This window comes from Ascaphus truei, chromosome 1 (genome assembly GCF_040206685.1).
Source record: "Ascaphus truei isolate aAscTru1 chromosome 1, aAscTru1.hap1, whole genome shotgun sequence".
In the NCBI taxonomy this organism is placed as follows: Eukaryota; Metazoa; Chordata; class Amphibia; order Anura; family Ascaphidae; genus Ascaphus; species Ascaphus truei.
The window spans coordinates 381974172-381990679 of NC_134483.1; the positions used below are offsets into that span (position 1 = coordinate 381974172).

The 16508-nt window shown below is 40.7% G+C and overlaps 1 protein-coding gene across 1 annotated transcript in view; it reads left to right on the plus strand.

Annotated features, from left to right (window-relative positions):
- GPM6A (glycoprotein M6A) overlaps nucleotides 1-16508 on the plus strand; it is a 195766-nt gene that overhangs the window by 138501 nt on the left and 40757 nt on the right. The window contains exon 3 of the mRNA XM_075611133.1: nucleotides 12679-12835. Within this exon, the coding sequence (XP_075467248.1) occupies nucleotides 12679-12835 (157 nt within the window). The remainder of the gene's footprint in view (nucleotides 1-12678; nucleotides 12836-16508) is intronic.

Below are 16508 nucleotides of genomic sequence, written 5' to 3' on the forward strand. Positions count from 1 at the left end.
GTCTCATTGCGCATGCGCGACGCGAGCGCTACTCAATCACTCGAATTACACCTACAACAGTTGTCTGCCCTGCTCTGCAATGCCCAAAACCCTCAACACATGCTGCTACATCTAGGCACAACTGTGCAGGCTCTGCATATAGCAGTCTAAACACTCCAATTCTATTGTGCATGCTCTCGAGCGCCTTAAAGGGCCAGTGTACTCACAGATGAATAACACTTCTGTCCAGTATGCACTGCGCATGCGCACACTGCGCTATGATACCCAGTGGGTGAAGTCCAAGGCAAGCTATAAACTGACACCGTGAATAGTGTCCAAAGGATAATTAATATAAAAAATTTGGTGGAGCTACAGGGCCACGGGGCACAAACAAGACATATGTACATAAACACCGCATAACCCTTATAGTGGCACAAAATATTAGAAATGATCCAGATAATTCATTTGAACAAGATATGCAAAAACATGAAAGATATATGTACAAAAAACTATTATACAGAACACATGAACATATAGGCTTGATACTATGCACATACTAACTATGAGACAATAGGGAAAACGCATATATGCCTAAAATAAATATATATATACATATAGCACAACTCGTTTCATTTATTATATAAAATTATTGTTCACGAGCTCTATGTGTCCATTAAAGTGCTCTCATGTCAACCGCAAATTGTATCACAATATGTGACACACTAACACCATCTCAGGACCCAATAAAAGTGCCACCACAAAATGTTAACGTGTGTATAACATATACCCAACCAAGCTACATGTGGAAAACAGTGAACATAAAGTATCCCAACATAAAAGAAGTTGTTTCACAGTAAAATATGAACATCACAAAAAGCATCCCAAATACAGATCCTCATTAAGGCCAAACGGAGCCATAGTCCGGAGTTCAAAAATATACCTCGCCTCACTCTGTAATAAGAGTCAGTTTCTGTCCCCCCCTCGATTGGGCGCTGGGACTTGCATAATGGGCATACATCTAAAGGTTGCCAAATACCCAGTGGATAGACGATCATCTCTGCCTGATCCTCATTATGCCATCCATTGTCGCAATATGTAGATTTCCATCTGCAGGTGTTGGTCGCATGCATGCCCACATATGTCAAGGATATGACAGACTTTATGGCACATACTGTATCAATACACTGACTTTTGATCCATCTAAAAGCATACTGGTCACACTTGACATAACGAGCCTGTATACAAAATCCCTCACAGGGAGGGTTTGGATGCCATTAGGAGTAAATTAACTAATAGAACTACTACAAGTGGGCCACCATCAGAGTTCCTTCTACTTCTTGTGGAAATTATCCTGAATAATTTTTTTTTCAGATTTGAGAGGACGTATTATTTACAACTGAGCAGAACAGCCTTGGGCTCCAACATGGCACCCTCATATGCCAATTTATATATGGACATTTACGAGCAAACCCATATCTCATATGATGCCCCATATGCACAGCACATACAAAAGTACTTACGCTACATTGATGATATTTTCATCTTATGGAATGGGAATACTACTGAATTAAACATCTTTTTGGAACATCTGAACAGTATTCCATCTAAAATAAGATTTACGATGTGCTACAGTGAATTGGAAATACCATTCCTCGACACAATGGTGTACAAGAGAGGCGATAGATTGGCTACGAGACTATACCGGAAAGCAACGGACAAAAATACTTTACTTCATGCATCCAGCCATCATCCGGTTCCTCTTAAAAAAGGTTTACCCTACTCACAACTTTTGAGGGTAAAACGAATCACAAGTGATCCAGGAAATGTAGAGGGGGCGCTGATGTCCATGGCAAACCGGTTCCTTGAGAGGGGATATAGCCCAGCAGATGTTAAACATGCACTGGACCAGGTTACAGCACTGGACAAGGAGTCACTTGAGAGCAGCCAACCGAAGGCAGAACAAAAAGCTAGATTTAATGTGATCAGCACATCTAGTACGGCTTCCACACATATCCAACGCAGTGTCAAGCAGAACTGGCATGTCCTTGCAAATGATGACAGGATAGGACAGCATTTTATTGAACCACCCCTTTTTTGCTTTCGGCGGGGACCATCTATTGGGGATATGATTATACAATCTGATCCAGTTGAAAAATACGCCAAAAGCAGTACATGGCTAACACTGAAGCCAGGTTCTTACAAATGTAAAGGGTGTACTAACTGTCAATACATGCAGATTGGATCCTCATATTGTCACCCACATAGTGGGGTAAAGATCAAAATACAACAATTTCTTAACTGTGAGTCCAGATTCGTAATATACTTGATCAAGTGCCCATGTGGGTTGGTCTATATTGGAAAAACAGTTAGAATGCTTAAAGAACGTATTGCTATACACAGGTCAACCATACGCAAAGCATTGTTATCAGATGTCAACGACCAGGAGTTTAAATGCCTTCCGGTAGCCAAACATTTTAGAGATCAAAAACACTCTTTGGCAACCTTTAGATGTATGCCCATTATGCAAGTCCCAGCGCCCAATCGAGGGGGGGACAGAAACAGACTCTTATTACAGAGTGAGGCGAGGCATATTTTTGAACTGCAGACTATGGCTCCGTTTGGCCTTAATGAGGATCTGTATTTGGGATGCTTTTTGTGATGTTCATATTTTACTGTAAAACAACTTCTTTTATGTTGGGATACTTTATGTTCACTGTTTTCCACATGTAGCTTGGTTATATATATATATATGTAGAGGTATCAGTACCGTGTTAGCCGAGCTTCAATAATCAAAAAATAAATAGATGATACCGTTCTGTTGCTAACGAAATGCTTTTATTGTGTATATATACACATACAGTACACATACATACAGCACTGTACATACATACATACACACACAGTTCATCCTGTGTTATTAATCCTTTGGTGTTGGGAAACGCCCCAAGAAATTCCATTGTATCTAATTTTGTGTGTTCATAAGCTACATTTTAGAATTTTTTTGGCTAATATATTTTTTGATATTCTGCGTTATCAATGACATTAAATCCATTGGGAAATCTGAAATATTCAGCATTATAATGCAATATTCTACATTATAAGCAGTTGCAATAACCCTTGTTACATCCCTATATAAATGTGACCTCTAAGGAGCCTATAATATGCAAGTACAGTAGGCATCGGATAATGCATAAAGATAATTAAAAGTAACACGTTACGCATAATACTTTTCACAACTGTTTTTTTGTTTTCATAAAAATGGTGTAATGTTGTAGTAAATCGCACTTTACACTACAGTCTTAACCAAGCCACAGATCATCAGATGAAGTTATGAGTGACAATGGCTGGAATAATGTTTCATTGTCTACAATTGTGAAATCCACTTGTTATTAGTCAGAATGAACATGTCACTGACATGGCATTGCTCTGAGGATAATATGGAAGTCGATGTAACTTTCAAATCTCCAGCAGCTAGCAGCCAATAGAATGCCACAACATCAAAAGGAAAATTACAGTATGTTGTTAGGATTAGCAGCGGGACGTGAGCAGTGCTGTCAAGATTGGATTACAGATGACTGACTGTGGATTAAGCAAAATGAAGTAGGCCTAGTTAGGTGCTGCAATACAGACAGCTGAATCTGAATCCAGAGTAAGTAGGACCACACTATAACAAAGTTAACAGAATAGAATTTAAAGCAGATCTACAGATCTGTTGTGTAACAATGCAGGCAACATGCATTAGGGAAAAAACAAAAGAACAAGGCGCACAACGCACATAGTGAAGTACAATTTAAAAAGTGAGTTTTACTAAAGGGTAATAAGTTCTGCGTACATCAAAGTAAATACAATCAAGCAGTGGGTTAGTGGGTTTACCACACAAGGAGATGGCTGGAAACTGCACTCTTCGCTCGATATCGGGGAGAAAGCAGTGGACCAGCAGTCATCTATCCCGACAGGAGGGTCCTCTACGCATGTAGAATCCAATCACTCCGTCTCAGGGTGGTAGGTTGGTCTGTCCGTAGTGCAAAGTCCCAGAAAACAAGTCCCACATCAGTGTGTAACAGCCTCCGTCAGTGCCAACACAGCCGAACGCCAAACGCACGAGCTCTCCTGATTTGTTGGAAGATCACCTCGTGGGGCGCCCGCCGATGACGTCACGGACCTCTCCTCCACTGCAGACCACAGGTCTTCCCTGAAGAAGTAACTGTGTGTTACGAAACGCGTTGGAGTGTGTCATTGCTCATTTCCTATGCCCGTTTGTTGCTGCAAGTACTCTCGGTTCGTTTCCCCCTGTCCCTGGTGACAGCCCTCTCCGTTGTGTTTATGCTGTGCCTCCCCGTGTGCTGTGCGCTGTAGCGGACTCTTCCCTGTGGTCTGCAGTGGAGGAGAGGTCCGTGACGTCATCGGCGGGCACCCCACGAGGTGAAGCAGCGTGCGTTTGGCGTTCGGCTGTGTTGGCACTGACGGAGGCTGTTACACACTAGTGTGGGACTTGTTTTCTGGGACTTTGCACTATGGACAGACCAACCTACCACCCTGAGACGGAGTGATTGGATTCTACATGCGTAGAGGACCCTCCTGTCGGGATAGATGACTGCTGGTCCACTGCTTTCTCCCCGAGATCGAGTGAAGAGTGCTGTTTCCAGCCATCTCCTTGTGTGGTAAACCCACTAACCCACTGCTTGATTGTATTTACTTTGATGTACGCAGAACTTATTACCCTTTAGTAAAACTCACTTTTTAAATTGTACTTCACTATGTGCATTGTGCGCCTTGTTCTATTGTTTTTTCTCCAGTTCTAGGGGTGTCGAGCCACCCCCAAAGAAAAGCTGCAGACCCATTACTAGTGACACTCCTATCTTTAAGGTCCACAATATTGTTTTAATTACACTGTATTCACTGTGTGTGTTTCACTGTGTATTGGTTGCGCACTCTCACCCTTTTATAACATGCATTAGGGACAGCTGTACAGGAATGCTGGAGCTGGAGTAAGCAGAGCTGTGCTACAACACAGATAACAAGAATATAACTCAGCACATGAACCATAGTCATGGACGGTGCAAGGATGTGCAGCGCCCAAGGCCAAACTCCAGCCTTACACCCCCAACCCACACAATTAAGTTTCAGATTTTTTTTTCTATCTAATGGAAAAATTGAAATGTTATACCTAATAGATTTTTTCTAACATTCATACACATTCCATCCTCTCTCCCTCATTCTCTCTCCCCCGTCTCTTCCTGTCACTTTCTCTCCCCCTCTCTCCCTCATTCCCTTTCCTCCCTCCCTAATTCTCTTTCCCCCTCACTCCCTCCTCATTATCTCTCCCCCTTTTCCCTCATTCTCTCTCTCTCATTCTCTATCCCCCTCTCTCCCTCATTCTCTATCCCCCGTATACCCCCATTTTCTTTCCTCCCTCTCTCCCCCTCTTTCCCAGTCATTCTCTCCATGTCATTCTCTCTCCCCCTATCTTCCTGTCATTCTCTCTCCCTCCCCTTCTTGCCCTGTCACTCTCCCCCCCCCCCCTCTCTCCCTGTCATTCTCCCTACCCCCCGAACACACACAAAACAGAATAAATATACACAGGACAGCAACAGAACAAATACAGACACACAGACACAGACACCACACACCATACACCACACACCACACACCACACCACACACCACACACACAAAATAGAACAGAACAAATACACACAGGACAGAAACACAGCCTCACCTCTCTCCTATTCATGATGTTTTCTCCTCTGCTTGGCACACCACTAGGCTCCTGACACATCCTCCTGATTGGGGCTGCATTACCCAGCAGCAGCCAATCAGTATGGAGGAAACTTTCAGATTGTTAGGGGCCTATTCTAGTAGCTCGATAAGTGAGTTGTCAACAGTTTTGGGCACTTCTCGAGCGAGTTTGCATGTGTAGCTATTCAGAAAGCTTCGATAACATGCCAAATTCGCTCAAGGCCTGCTTCTCCCAGACCGGTAGCTCTCCCACTCAAACTCGAATTTTTTGAGAAATGGAGCTATTCAGTTAGCACATCGTGGCTGCAACTTGCACATTCTCATCTCGCCACCTGAAATGTATTTTTACTGCATCGGATTGAAGCCGGGTGTGTCAGAAGCTGACATGCATTAATATCAGCTCCAGGGACCCCTACTTCAATCCTACTGTATGTAATAAAAATACATTTACACCCAGTTTCATTAATAAAGGGGTTAAATACCAGTGCCCAGTTTATTGGGGGTAGAGGGGTTGGGTGAAGTTGGTATATGGCCCTGGGTGTGTGTTTAGGTCTCCTGGGAGTGTTGCGAGAGGAGTTAACCCCTTAATTACCTTAGTGGTTACTACTGCTAAGATAATCAAGGGGTTAACCCCTCCTGCAATCTAAAAAAAAGTATGTGTGTTTGCCAAGCACACGCATTTTAAGTTAAACTTCTTTGTCTTTTGTCTCTGTTTTGTCACAGAAATTGTATTTGTGATGGTGATGTTTTTAATTAAAAATCAAAATACAATTTCAGTGCCAAAACGCAAAGAAGTTTGAATTACAACGCGTTTTAGATATTTGCTCTTCTATATTTATAGTAACTGTGAATTCCTTGTGTGTCTGTGTGTGTTTGCGCGTCACTGTGTATGTGCCTGTCAGTTAGTGTGTATGTGTGTGTGTGTGTGTGTGTGTGTGTGTGTGTGTGTGTGTGTGTGCAAGCGCGTTAGTCAGTGTGTGTGGGTGCCTGCCATTCAGTGTGTGAGCGCGCTTCAGTCAATCTGTGTTTTTGCGTGTTAGTGTGTGTGTTTGCTCGCGCATCAGTCAGTGTGTGCGTTACTGTGTGTGTGTGTCTCAGTGTGTGTGTGTCTTAGTGTGTGTGTATCACTTTGTGTCTGTGTGTGTCTCAGTGTGTGTGTGTGTGTGTGTGTGTGTGTGTGTGTGTGTGTGTGTGTGTGTGTGTGTGTGTGTGTGTGTGTGTGTGTGTGTGTGTGTGTCAGTGTTTGTGTCTTCCAAGTGTGGCGCTCAGCATGTTGTGCAGGCTCTCCCAACGGCTCCCCCCCCACCCCCTCCCATGACACCACACTCAGCGCTCTCTTCCCTCCCCCTTCGGCGGTTCGGTTCTTTGGGGACACGGTGCTCAGCGCTCTCCGCCCCTCCCTCCGGCAGTGTGGTGCTGCGAGGACACGGTTCTCTGCACTCTCCCACCTCCATCCGGCAGTGCGGTGCTGTGGGTACGAGGTGCTGCTGGTACACAGCACTCTGCGCTCTCTCCCCTCCCTCTGGTGGTGCGGTGCTGCAGGGACACGGTGCTCTGCGCTCTCGCCCCCTCTGGCATTGCTACGGGGACATGGGACAAGGTGTGCTCTCCCTCCCCCTGTTACCTGACACAGCCCTCTCCCTCTCCTTCCCCTCGGCTGAGCTGCGCTGAGGAGATCTCGAGGAAGCCGGGGCACAGAAGATTTTGTGTGTGTGTGTTTCACCCTCTCTCTGGTGACTGGTGGGTGCTGGCAACACTGACCTTGCTGATGGCCTCTTCTGACATCACTTCCTGCACTGTACTTCCATCACCATCAAGGCAATTTACTGCCAGGGAAATCTTCATGTGGTAGGTGCCGCTAAAGAAATTTCACTTCAAAAATACACAATTAAATAAAATACAATTAATGTGTTTCTTAGCTTTGCCGGGATGAACATTCACCCTCCTCATCCAACAGCGGCACCAACTCTTGCCCCACAACGCAATAGCCCTCATCAGCAATGATGCACAGAAGTCCAAGATCCTCAGTTGCTTGAAGAGGAAGCCCGGTAGTTCTTGTTTCTTTTCTTCTTTCTTCTTTGTACTGTAATCCAATTGGTCCAGGAGATGTTGATCCAATGGTTTCTTGGGCTCAAATGAGACATGACAGACCTTATATGACGTCACATTTGAGTGACAAATGGTACATACAGCAATTCGATTGCTGGATGTACAATGTGATGGGTTAGATTTTTTTTTTTTAAATAATGTGACATCATCTTAAAGGGAGGGAAGGTAGTATATGCTTCCCTCCCTTTAAAATGGCATCACTTCAGCCCCCCCAAAATTGGAAGCCATCACATGGTAAACCCACCAATTGGATTGGGGGTTGTGCCATATGATGCCTTTACTTTTTTGGAGTGATGTGACATCATCAAAAAGTGAGGCAGGCATGCTACCTGATTGGCTAGCTACCCTCCCTTTTTTATGACATCAAATCGTCCAAAAAAAGCAAAGGCATCACATGTTACATCCACCAATCTGATTGGTGGGTGTACCATGTGATGACGTGAATTTGTATGGGGGGGCTGAAGTGATTTCTTAAAAGGAGTGTAGCATATGCTACCTGATTGGCTGGCTTAACTCCCTTTAAGATGACGTCACATCATTAAAAAAAAAAATCGAAGCCATCATATTGTACATCCACCAATCGGATTGCTGGATGTACCATTTGTCACTCAAATGTGACGTCACAAGCCTTATATAATGTCTGTCGCATCTCATTTGAGCCCAAGATGCCATTGATCAAAACCTCCTGGACGTGTTGCAGAAGAAGAAAAGAAACCAGAAAGAAGGACTACTCACCGGGCCTCCTCTTAAAGCAACTGAGGATCATGGACTCCTGTGCATCCTGCTTTTGAGGATCATTGCATTGTGGGATGAATGTTCATCATGGCAAAGGTAAGAAACACATTGATTGTATTTTATTTAATTGTGTATTTTTTTTTAGGATCCCCATTGACTGGCACCTTTCAGGGGGATAGATAAACACTTTACGGGATAGATAAACACATTGACAATCAATGCATTTTTTGGCAAATGTTTGTTTTTAATAAAAATCTCATGTATTTTAGTACCCGCTAAAGTAATGAAGGGGTTAACCCCTCCCGCAACCTTCCCTGTAGGCATAACCACCCACCCTGGGGCAACTACCTGCTTCACCCACCCCGTCTACCCCCAACAAACCAGGTAGTCTAGTTTAACCCTTTAATTACCTTAGTGACTAGCCGCTAAGGTAATAAAGCTGTTTTTATTTGATTTTAATACCACAGTATTGAAGCATGGGTCTCCGGAGCTTAATTAATTTCAGCATCGGGGACCCCCTGATTCTCGAGTTAGAGGCCCCGGTATCTCCCTGCATTGTTTAAATCTCTCACGTTGCATGACCGGGACATTTAAACTTTGCGGGGATACTGGCACCCCATACTGGAGCCTTTAATTCGGGAAGCAGGGGTCCCCGAGGCTGAAATTAATGTGGTTCAGCCCTGGAGACCCCCTGCTTCAAAACTGTCTTATTAAAATAAAATAAAAGCTACGTGATTTCCTTTAAGAGCTGTGCACCGAGATGCAGCTCTCTCTGAACAGCTCTTACAGACTGTAGACAGATCACAGAGGCAGAACTTAGAAAAAGATACAGCTAAAGACACTGTTATCCCTAGCTCACGGTTTCTAACTTGCAATAACTTTTTCTGAATACCATGATAACACAAATGTCAGACCGTGATGTAGGTCATGCCAAAATGTTCAATTTGGCAGTGATTTTATCGAAGCTACTAGAATGAGGCCCTTAGGCCAGGTCTATAGTAAGCTCGTGCTCGCGACTGAACGCTTGACATAACTGCGCCTGTACCCAGGACATACTTAAAACGAGAGGTAACTCTCAATGTATTACTTCCTGGTAAAACATTTTATAAATAAATAAAATAAATAAAAACTTAAAACGATCTGTGGTCTGCAGGTTTGTGCTATGGGGGCATGGTGATGACGTGCCGTGGGGCGTTTCCATAATGTCACGTGAGCAGTTCACCCTCATTGGCTGAACCGTGCACGTGACCCGGGCATCGCACCCTAAAAATAAATGTAATTGTCTCATGAAGTTTCTGTAGCGCCGTCTCTCATGTGCACGCATGCGCGGACGACCTATAGCCATGCACATTGACATTATGCATTCGTTTTCGGCCTTCGCCCTACTATGGCTGCAGCCTTAGAGAGAGCATGACATAAGAGGGAAAATACATGGGGGGGGGGAAATAAAGAGAATGGTAAGTGTGAGAAAAGAGAAGAGGGAGGAAAAAAGACATGATTGGGAAAGAAGATAAATAGATGAGGGGAGAACAGATAGAATGAGATGAACAATGTTAGAAGGGAAATACATGCTGGGGAGGAGGTAGAGAGAGACATGCTGGGGTGATAGGAGAGCAAGCAATGCAGGGGGAGACACATGCTTGAGGGGTAGTAGAAGAAAGAGAAACTTGAAGGTTAAGAAAATGACATGAAGAGGAAAAATAAAGAGCCAAGGAGAGAAGAGAAACACATTGAGGGGAAAAATAGATCAGAGCGAAATTAAATCAAGAAACACATTAGTGGAAGGAAAGGTAAAAAGGAAGAAGGAAAAGAATGAAAGACATGCTGAGGGAGATAAGAGACATGGTGGGGGGGGGGGGGGCGAGGAGAGAAGGAGAAAAGATGGAATGATAAAGTGTGTGAGCAAGAAAGACACTAGGGGAAAAAGGAGAGAGAAAGACACTAGGAGTAGGGGGGAACAAAGACACATGACGGAACAAAGTAGACCGAATGTGATTATGTCGTAACATTTGCAGGAGCCCCATTTTTTGGTTTGTCATGGACCCCCAAAATTATGTTGGGGGCTCTGGCTGTACTCACAAGGAGAGCTATTATTAGTCTGCCTACTGCCATTGTGATGCAGCAGAAGCCATGCCTCTTGGCCAATCAGCGTTCGAGCTAAAGAACCAATGAAATCTGGTCAAGGAATCCAGCATCAGAGGGCCTGGAAAGATTTGATCTAGATTATGTTCACTCTAGTGATTACTGGGATACGTCATGGTTATGGGCCATCTTTGGTTCTTTTCTTTTTTTTCTTGTAAAGGGAAAAATAGTTACATGGTTGCAACTCTTAAGCTCTTAGTACTATAGTTCAGCTCTGGTGGACCCCATAGATCAAATAAGGTAAACAAAGGGTTACAATCTACAGCAATTATTTTTCCTTTACAGATTTTTATTGATTTTCAGTTGTGGAGTAAATGCAAATCAATTCACAAATAATAGCTGCAATAGTTCTCATTGGACAAAAGTACAGAACTCCTAAGTAACACAAATTACAGATGCAGCGGCCGTTATTCGAACATATCACAGATCCGTTTTCGTGTGCGCTGCAGTACTCCACGCGGCCAATCACGCGGTTGCTTGGTTTGAATTTCATGGATCCCGATTTCTTTGGGCCCAATTCTTTGCGTTTCCGTGGCAGAAATTAATTTAATTGTAATGTGTACAGTACAGCACTGTGTCAATTTGCCGGTGTTTAAAAACCAGAACACTAAAATGCCATTTTCTGCACTCGATAAAAACGAGTCAACACGCGTTCATGACGCGCCATGACATGGGTATTCCGAGGTATACAACGTGTGATATGTTCGAATAACAGCCGCTGCATCTGTAATCTGTTTGCAAAGGAATGCAATCAAAATATGTGTACCTCAAACTATGTACAGGGGTAGAATTACATGTTATGTGGTATGAACTGTTATTCAAATGTTTGAAGGAACTTTCTTAACAATAATCTGTAGTATGCTCTGTACATTTGGCAAATGGTAACACATTTCAATGTAATGTTTCTTGTAACAACTTTGTACATTTTTCTCTTTCCAAATTTTTATTTTCATTTAGAGAACTGAAAAAAGAAAAAATCACAATCAGATGAAGTTTTGCCAGTTTTTAACTTCTCTGTTTACAGAAAATAGTTATTTTAAAAAGGATGTAAAAGTTATTCTTATGTCTAACTCTGTAACTGAATAATTAATCCTTGTGCCCCAATATTAACACAGCAAAATGTATTTTTACTTGAAGTAGCCATGAAGAAGCTCTGCCATATTCATTTTGTGCTATGCCTAATCCTAATATAAAGAGTAAAATATCCACAATGAGTTTTGGTATGCTCTTTTGATGCTTATAGTGATAGATGACAATAGAGGTGGATAAGAGTCCACATACTCAGTCACATACTTTTTTATCCTTTAATATTTAGGTAAAATGTACTGTAAGTAACAATCGTCAAATTTGATCCTTTTAACATATATTTCCCAAATCTGATATAGCAATTTCAATGACATATAAAAACAGAGAAATGGTGACATTGATACAGTTCATTCAAATATGAACTTCAGGTACATCCTCCTCAAACTCATTGTTTAGTACCTTGTCATTTGCTACTGCAAGAGCGGTCCGCATGGTGAAAAGTGGCTAGATACAGTGTATTAGCATTATCCATTACAGCGCCCTGATGTACCTGGTGTGACATGTCACACGCACTTGCTCGTTTTCCACAGGGGGATCTGGCTCACTACTCCAATGACGCTGACACTCCGATCGAAATGGAAGCAGAGACCTCTCCCCTTCTGGTTACGGCATCTGGCTTCCGGCACGTTCTTGCGATCACTTTATTTAACTTTCACCAAGTCATAAAACTAGAGATAATTGTTTCGTGGAGTAACTGAAAGAGTAAAACAAACAAAAGACATAATACACTTTTTTTTTAGATTTGGTTTACATATCTTTGAATGCACTAATGAATACAGTACAACGTATATTCTTTAACTACCAGTAGCTTAAATTGCGTTTATAATTTGATATATTCAAATGAAAATAAAATAAAAATGGAATGATTAACTGTCTGTCTGTTTCTCAGGATTGATATCTTCAAGTACGTCATCTATGGCATAGCAGCTGCCTTCTTTGTCTATGGCATTTTGCTGATGGTGGAAGGATTCTTTACAACTGGTGCTATCAAGGATCTCTACGGGGATTTCAAAATCACCACTTGCGGCAGATGCGTGAGCGCATGGGTATGTTACCATTGTGAACTTTGTATCTAAAATATACTACTTTGTTCATTTGCTACTCTCTGCGAAATCTACTACAAAGAGAACATACTATCTTGCTGTTACTGGTAGTTTGTTTTAGAAATGTGCAATTCTTTTCACTGGAGTTTATGATCCAGACCTTTTTTTTTTGTGTGTGCAAAAACAGCAAACGTCAGTAAAGCATTAAAAGTCACTGGCCCTTAATCTGTAAGATGTGATAAGCGTAGATGCAGTGCTATCGCAGGAAATGCCTTATTAAAGTCAATGGGGCTTTCCTGTGATAGCACATCACCTGCACTTATCTCACCATACGGAATAAGGGACAATGTACATTGCAAATTCTAACACGGATGGAGGAGGCGGCACACCCTTTTATATACGACTTGTTTGTTTATCAGTCATGTTGTGTAGTCACTGTGATGCTATTTACAAAACAAGTAACAACGAATGATGTACAGTTTCCTTGCTGTTTGAGAACGAGTATACTGAATACAAATAGAAATTATGGTCCTTTGGCAAGGCTGCATCTATTTATTGTAGAAGAGGATTCATTTCCTGGGGCCTCTTTGTCTTGTTGATTGAGTAACAGACAAAAAAAGATTAGGATAGAATTTTGTTTCAGTCTAGTAGTCTTTCCCAAACAGCAAGAAGATTATCCATCACCCTTGCCTCAAATGAAAATCACTATAGAAATTCATTTTATAACAGCATATAAATAAAGTACTGCACAATCGATTTTTCCGAGAATGCATTTTTCAAGAGTCTACGAGGTGGAATACACTTGAAAAGAGACCTGTGGGTTTGGAAAGCTCTGTAGACTAATTGAATCTATGAACTCCTGCAGTATGTTGATCCACTAAAAGGTATCATATCTACCTTACATTTCTTACTATTTTGAAGGTCGTGCAGTTTCTCTTCTCTCACAAAACAGATTTTGCTGTGCCTTAGTTCTTCCATTCTCATCAACTTTACAAACATCTTTAATTCTTTAATGCCATTTCAAGGTCAAATAAAAATGAATAAAGGGGTTACTATAATGTCTAAACATATGATGAAAATAATTTCATATTGTTGAAGATAAAACAAAAATTAATCAAGATGTCAATACAATGTGTTATTGTATGAATACTTTTAAAATTGATTGTGCAGCTTAAAACAATCCATAATTTAAAGAGCAATTAGCTGTTACTGTACTATACTCGATGTATATAGTACAGTGTATCATGGAGTGGTAACAATAGTCTGCAAAAGGAGCATACGAGATGGGAAATAATGGATTCTATATGATGGTAACTGTCAAATATGATAGTCTTCATTCATTTGATTAAAGTAACAAAGATAGATTTTGGAGACGCAAGTAGTATTAGTGAAATAGTGACGAGGGTTTGGAAAATGAAAGCATTTGCTAATTCAGCGAACACATACAGAATACTGTATGTTTTATGAGAGAAATTAAACTGTTTATTATAAAAAAATAATTTAAAATGTAGGGTCAAATTATATTTAGTGTCTAACTTATACATGACAAGAACATTGCAGGGACCCTCAGATCGCTTTTTCAAATGGGTGTCCCCAGGCAAATGTGAGTGAAGCAGATAGTACACATATTTATTTGTCTTATATAGTGCTGACAGTGTAAACAGCGATGACCACAGACTGTCGCATGCAGAATGAATCCCTGCCAAATAGAACTTACAATCTAATTTTCGTGCCTAAAACAGAAAACAAAAGGTGACACACCCAAGGAGCTGACACCAAAATTTGGACTTAACTTATTTATTATTATATTCAGTGAAAATGTTGACTCTTTTGTGCATCACTTTTGTGAGGGATGCATTTATTTATTTATTTATTTATAAAATATTTTACCAGGAAGTAATACATTGAGAGTTACCTCTCGTTTTCAAGTATGTCCTGGGCACAGAGTAAAACAAAATAATACATGGTTACAAATACAGTTACGTAAATGAACAAGGTATACATTATATACAAGACATTGCATGCACAGTTAAAGAAAATATATATTATGAGCGTATGAAACAGTTACAGACCAGATTAAAGTGTGAGACAGCCTTAGATTTATGCAATTTTAACTAAATATTTTTTGGCACTCTTTGCTGTAAAAATACTAACTGGTGTGGTGTACAATGTTAATGAGTAAATACATATTAGGAAGCTTTCTTTATATTGCTCTCCTTCCTCAAGTAAATTCTAAATATTTTTTTCTTTGTTAGAAATCAAACTTTGCAGCTTAAATTGTAACAGTTATTGAAGAACAACTATAATAATATCAAATATGATGTAATTAAATCCCAGAAGATACTTAGAAAAATATAAAAAAAATTAAAACAGGTGGAATAATGTCTACTGTAAATAATAACTTGAGCTAATTATGCGCAAACATAATCAAATGTACAAACATCAACTTACTTGTTTCATTAATGACATGCTCCTATTACTTGTTTTTATGTACAAAATGTTTTAGCAAATATACTTTGGAATATATATGTCTTGAGTAGAGATGTGCGAATCTGCGCAAGATGCATTACCAACGTTTTAAGCATTTTCCCCCCCAAATTCGATACCCTTCGACAAAGGCTAATAATGTTGCCAAACTAGTACGCTTACAGTATGATATTGCTAGACAGCAAGTGAAACATGGTGTGTGCACCCTATTTACAGTCTCATCACTAAGCAAATCGAGCGATTTTAGAGAATTTTGCCAATCGGCATACAGTATTAAGCGAAATTGCAATACACAGTGACTTAATGTTTGGCAAATCGCTTGCAAACTCTTACTCAGTAAGTGTAAATATTGTATGGTTTGAAACCTTGTGCGAAAGTTTTGCACATCTCTAGTCTTGAGATGCAAAAACAAGACAATTACAAACACAAGTCAAACTGTGCTGGGACCTAAACATTTTGAGGAGACGAGGGATCTATGGATTTTTCCTTTAGCTGTGACTCTTACTTATGCATTGATATAATTACTATGTGAAATGTCTTCTTTTCCTAAATATGTTTTGTTGAAAGTATTTATAAGATACTCAGTGCTATATATTATATATTTTTGCATGCACAAAGGATGGGGAGCATGTATAAATACTTTAGCTCTCATACAGATATTCATAATGTACCATCTGCTGTTACTGTAGTGTAGTGACAAGTCTTGTAGTGACAAGTCTGTTATCCCCCAAGGAAAAGATCAAGCCTGACAAGGCAGACAATGCAGCAGGCCTGCAGCAGTATATGAATATGAAATAGTCACGGTGTCCAACAAGTAATCAAAACATCGGAACCTACATTACTTGGTGTGAAAACTTAACAATCTGCAAAAATACTTTTATAGCTATCAAAGCTGTAAATTAATACAATTATAACACAATGGGAAATGTAACACATGTCCTGCAGCAATGACTAGCTATAATTTGGGGGATTTTAGCATTAAGGTTTTGTATGACTGACTAACATTTTATAGTGACTAATAAGCATGATACATGTACAGGTACATGTTATTTCTGTAAAATAGCATTGCATAGTTTTTCTACCAACCCTGAAGCATTAAACCTGTCTCTGCGCAAAGAACATGTACAGTACAGTATCTGCTGGAAAGTTGTTGTTTTTTCCAGCAAATGTCTTTATATACTGTATACTT